Genomic DNA, 6,000 nt, shown 5'->3' on the forward strand with positions numbered 1-6,000 from the left:
CCAGCTCTCTGACCTGCTCCCTATAGGCTGTCTCATTGTTGTCGGTGATCAGGCCTGTTGTGTCAATGGCAGTCCTGTAGCTTAGCATCTGCGTCATCTGACCACTTCTTTATTGAGTGAGTCACTTGTACTCCTTGCTTTAGTTTTGCTTCTAACCAGGAATGAGGAGGGTAGAGTTATGGTCAAATTTGCCAAATGGAGGGTTGAGGGAGAGCTTTGTATGCGTCTCTGTGTGTGGAGTAAAGGTGGTCTAGAGATATATTCCCTCTGGTTGCACATGTAACATGCTGGTAGAAATTAGGAAAAATGGATTTTTGCTTCCCTGCATTAAAGACCTCGGTCACTTGGAGCGCCGCCTCTGGATGAGCATTTTCTTCTTTGCTTTTGGCCTTATACAACTGTTTGAGTGTGGTCTTAGTGTCAGCATTGGTTCGTTGTGGTAAATAGACAGCTACGGAAACATATAGATGAAAACTCTTTTGGTAAATAGTGTGGTCTACAGCTTATCATGAGATAATCTACATCAGGTGAGCAAAACCTCGAGGCTTCCTTAATATTCGATTTCTTGCACCAGCTGTTATTGACAAATGGACACAGAACAGCTGTAAGACAAGGGGTGGCGGTCTATCTTGCCGATGTACGGAAAACCCAGCCATCTGTATGTTATCCATGTCGTCGTTCAGCCACGACTCGGTGAAACATAAGATATTATAATTTTTATGTCCCATTGGTTGGATAGTCTTGATCAGAGCTCATTCAGTTTATTATCCAATGATTGCACGTTGGCTAATAGGACTGATGGTAGAGGCGGATTACCCACTTGCCGTCGGATCCTTACAAGGCACCCCGACCTACGTCGACCCAATATTTTAGTTTCTTGTTCATGCGAATTTGAGCTTTGTCCGGTGTCTGAATTCAATCCTTTGCGTCTGACTCGTTAAAGCAAAAATCTTCATCCAGTACGAGGCCTACCACTGTTGTGCCGTCAGCAAACTTAATGATGGTGTTGGAGTCGTGCGCTGTCGCGCAGTCGTGGGAGAACAGGGAGTACGGGAAGGGACTAAACATGCACCCCTGAGGGGCATCCGTGTTGAGGGTCAGCGTGGCAGATGTGTTGTTGCATACTCTCACCACCCTAGGGGTGGCCCATCAGTAATTCCAGAATCTAGTTGTAGAGGTAAGGGTTTAGTCCCAGGTTCCTGAACTTAGTGATGAGCTTGGAGGAACAATGAGCTGAGGTCAATTAACTGCATTCTCATATAAGAGTTCCTCTTGTCCAGGTGGTAAAGGGCAGGGTGGAGTGTAAAAGAAATTGCATGGATCTGTTGAGGTCGTATGTGAATTTGAGTGGATACAGGGTGTCTTGGATGATGGAGTTGATGTGAGCCATGACCAGTCTTGCAAAGCATTTCATGGCTAGAGATACAATTTAAGTCAGAAGTTTACATACACCTTAGCCAAATACATTTAAACTCAGTTTTTCACAATTCCTGACATTTAATCCTAGTAATAATTCCCTGTCTTAGATCAGTTGGGATCACCACTATATTTTAAGAATGTGAAATGTCAGAATAATAGTAGAGACAATTATTTATTTCAGCTTTTATTTCTTTCACCACATTTCCAGTGGGTCAGTGTAACGGCTGTTTGAAGAAGAGGACTAAGATGCAGCGTAGTACGTGTTCATGATGTTTAATTAAACTGAACACTAGAACAAAAAAACAACAAAGCGGGAAACAAACGAAACACAGGTGGGGGAAAAGGCTACCGAAGTATGGTTCTCAATCAGAGACAACGATTGACAGCTGCCTCTGATTTAGAACCACGCCTGGCCAAACACAGAAATATAAAACATAGATAACAAAACATAGAATGCCCACCCCAACTCACGCCCCCTGACCAAACCAAAATAAAGACAAAAAGGATCTCTAAGGTCAGGGTGTGACAGTCAGAAGTTTACATGATTTATTTTAGCTTTTATTTATTTCATCACATGGGTCAGAAGTTTACATACACTCAATTAGTATTTGGTAGCATTGCCATTAAAATTTTAGCCTGGTTAAAATGTTTCGTGTAGCATTTCACAAGCTTCCTAAAAATAGGAATAGTATAGTTCTGCCCACAAATGTTCTATGTGATTGAGGTCAGGGCATTGTGATGACCACTCCAATACCTTGAATTTGTTGTCCTTAAGCTATTTTTCCACAATTTTGGAAGTATGATTGGGGTCATTGTCCATTTGGAAGACCCATTTGCAACCAAGCTTTAACTTCCTTTTTTTTTTTTTTTTACCTTTATTTAACCAGGCAAGTCAGTTAAGAACGCATTCTTATTTTCAATGACGGCCTGGGAACAGTGGGTTAAATGCCTGTTCAGGGGCAGAACGACAGATTTGTACCTTGTCAGCTCGGGGGTTTGAAGTCGCAACCTTCCGGTTACTAGTCCAACGCTCTAACCACTAGGCTAAGCTGCCGCCCCTGACTGATGTCTTGAGATTTTGCTTCAACATATGCACATCATTTTCCAACATCATGATGCTGATCTATTTTGTGAAGCGCACCAGTCCCTCCTGCAGCAAAGGACCCCCACAACATGAAGCTGCCACCCCCGTGCTTCACAGTTGGGATGGTGTTCTTCGGCTTGCAAGCCTCCCCCTTTTTCCTCCAAACTTAACGATGGTCATTATGGCCAAACAGTTCTATTTTTGTTCCATCAGACCAGAGGACATTTCTCCAAAAAGTACGGTCTTTGTCCCCATGTGCAGTTGCAAACTTCTTCCTTGCTGAGTGGCCTTTCAGGTTATGTCAAGATAGGACTCGTTTTACTGTGGATATAGATATTTGTGTACCAGCATCTTCACAAGGTCCTTTACTGTTGTTCTGGGATTGATTTGCCCTTTTCGCACCAAATTACGTTAATCTCTAGGAGACAGAACACATCTCCTTCCTGAGCAGTATGACACCTGCGTGGGCCCATGGTGATTATACTTGCGTACTATTGTTTGTACAGATGAACGTGGTACCTTCAGGCATTTGGAAATTGATTCCAAGGATGAACCAGACTTGTGAAGGTCTACAATATTTTTTTCTAAGGTCTTGGCTGATTTCTTTTGATTTTCCCATGATGTCAAACAAAGAGGCACTTAGTACACCTCCAAATGACTCAAATTATGAATTGACTCAAATCAGAAACTTCTAAAGCCATGACATAATTTTCTGGAATTTTCCAAGGTGTTTAAAAGCACAGTCAACTTAGTGTATGCAAACTTCTGACCCACTGAAATTATGATACAGTGAATTAATTATAAGTGAAATAATCTGTCTGTTGTTAGATTAGTTGTGTCGAAATTAGTTGTCATGCACACAGTAGTTGTCCTAACCGACTTTCCAAAACTATAGTTTGTTAACAAGAAATTTGTAGAATTGTTGAAAACGAGTTTTAATGACTCCATCTTAAGACTATGTAAACTTCTGACTTGAACTGTACACCCGTTCTGAAAGGCCCCAGAGTCTGCAACACCACTAAGCAACAAGCACCAGTGGAGATTGGAGTATCTGTCCACAGAGCTGGGTTTTACAGAAGAGTGGCCAGAAAAGAGCCATTGCTTAAAGAAAAACATAAGCAACATGGTGTTCTCCAAAAGGCATGTGGGAGACTCTCCAAATCACTGTGTTTAACTTGTGTAAAAAGATACTTTGAAAGTATTCCAATTTTACTGCCATTTCCGTTGTTGTGCTCATCAAGGTAAAAACAAAGACTATTTGGTTTTTGTTGTTGACCAAATTTGCTCCTCTAAAACCAATAGAAAAATGTTAAGCTATTTGAAGCCATGTAGACCCAACACAAGGGAAGCCATGACCCAAAATGCATTATCACCATCGACCTTTAAGGCCTTTGCTGAAATGGCACTTATATCCGGTTTTGTTCAGCAAGGCAAATTATGCAGGTGTGCCAATTTTTACACTTTTATACCATATTGAACAATATAGTATTTTGGGGGAGCTTATCTACTGAACTAAATGTACAATATCACATTTTAATGTTTATATTCAAGCTTACAAGGAAAAAGGTCAAGTTGACTTTAGGCTTTTTACTGAAGTCAGAATTCAGATATTGTATTTCTACTAATCATTTATTGACTGCTGGTAGAGGGATCAGGATGAAGCATATCTGACATTACATTTCAGAAGACACAAAATTACCACACAGATATGTTGCTAGCACCTGTTAACTTGTCATTTTAGCAGACCGTGTGTGTGTGTCCAGTCCACTCACCTCCCCCACCATAGAGGATGTCAGCATGTTCGAAGCCCAGGCTGCTGTACGTTGGGTCCAGTCCCTCACTGTAGTTGGCTACATCCATGTCCAACAAGGAGTTACTCACTGACACAGACGGATACTTCAACCCTCACTTTCTATCCCTCTGTCACTGTCCCTCTCTCTCCCCCTTTCTCTCTCTCCCTCTTTTCCTCTGCCTCCCTTTTCTCTGTCTCCCTTTATTTTGTTCCAATGTATTTTCCTAGCACTATTTATATTCCTTTACCACTTCCTGTCTGCCTCTGTCTCCCTACCCTTCTCTTCCTCTCTCTTTTTCGTATTCCTCTGTCACATTCAGTTCACCGTCTGGAGTGTAGAAGGTAAACTAAGTTCCCTGCCATTTGATTGGTACTTTTTTAAGAAAGTGGGTGGGGCCTTGGCAAAGACTTCTCACCTTATCGCTTCTTATTTAATCTCTCCTTCTTTCCCTCACTTATCACAGGGATGGAGAGATAGATATTGCCTTCCCTCTCTTTTCCTGAGGCATATTGGCAAGTTTGACAGGGTGGAGACGATGTCATTAAGAGGGTGTGTGGGCATGTGTGTGTTAGTGTGTGTCGACAGTATGCTGTGGCCTACAGTGTCTGCCTAATCAAATCAATAGTCAAGCAATACAACAGCCTCTACCATGATCACATCTAATCTTCAGGGAGGCAGAGCACAGAGACAAATACCACGGAAAACTTCCATTGATTAACTTCCATTGATTAATCAGACTCTCTAAGTGAAGCTAGGGAATACCCATTGACTCCCATTAACTTCCCTCTATGGAAGCCATTGGTCAAATCCTTCTGTACAGACAACACATAGTTTTCTCCATACTCCTACTACCAGTCACATAGTTTCACTGCACTAAATACAGTGCTTTGCAAAAATATTCACCCCCCCCTCGCATTTTTACAATTTTGTTGAATTACAATCTGTAATTTAAATACATTTTTATTTGGTTTTCATGTAGTGGACATACACAAAATAAATTGGTTAAATCAAAAAAATTACTTGTTTAAAAAAAATTACAAAATAAAAACTGAAAGGTGGTGGTGGGTGCATATGTGTTCACCCCCTTTACTATGAAGCCCCTAAATAAGATCTGGTGCAACCAACTACCTTCAGAAGTCCCATAATTAGTTCAAGTCCACCTGTGTGCAATATAAGTGTCACATGATCTCAATATATGTACAAATGTACATATGTACATTTGTTCTGAAAGGCCCCAGAGTCTGCAACACCACTAAGCAAGGGGCACCACCAAGCAAGCGGCACAATCAAGACCAAGGAGCTCTCCAAACAGGTCAGGGACAAAGTTGTGGAGAAGTACAGATCAGGCTTGGGTTATAAAAATATATCAGAAACTTTGAACATCCCACAGAGCACCATTAAATCCATTTAAAAAAAAATGGAAAGTATATGGCACCACAACAAACCTGCCAAGAGAGGGCCACCCACCCAAACTCACAGACCAGGCAAGGGGGGGCATTAATCAGAGAGGCAACAAAGAGATCAAAGATAACCCTGAAGGAGCTGCAAAGCTCCACAGCAGAGATTGGAGTATCTGTCCATAGAACCACTTTAAGCCATACACTCCACAGAGCTGGGCTTTACGGAAGAGAGGCCAGAAAACAAAGCCTTTGCTTAAAGACAAAAATAAGCAAATACGTTTGGTGTTCACCAAAAGGCATGTGG

General features: G+C 41.6%; 1 protein-coding gene across 3 annotated transcripts in view; it reads right to left on the bottom strand.

The window, feature by feature from the left end:
* LOC118383106 (hepatocyte nuclear factor 4-gamma-like) overlaps positions 1-6,000 on the bottom strand; it is a 37,623-nt gene that overhangs the window by 16,410 nt on the left and 15,213 nt on the right. Inside the window, exon 1 of one of the 3 annotated variants that reach the window (XM_052501107.1) lies at positions 4,276-4,631. The exons of 1 other annotated variant lie outside the window; for it this stretch is intronic. In XM_052501107.1, coding sequence (XP_052357067.1) covers positions 4,276-4,363 — 88 coding nt within the window. In that variant the 5' untranslated portion in view covers positions 4,364-4,631. Of the gene's footprint in view, positions 1-4,275; positions 4,632-6,000 lie in introns of those variants that run through there. One more of the 3 variants, XM_052501104.1, reaches the window with a different exon arrangement.

The sequence above is a fragment of the Oncorhynchus keta genome, chromosome 4, assembly GCF_023373465.1.
Source record: "Oncorhynchus keta strain PuntledgeMale-10-30-2019 chromosome 4, Oket_V2, whole genome shotgun sequence".
Taxonomy (NCBI): domain Eukaryota; kingdom Metazoa; phylum Chordata; class Actinopteri; order Salmoniformes; family Salmonidae; genus Oncorhynchus; species Oncorhynchus keta.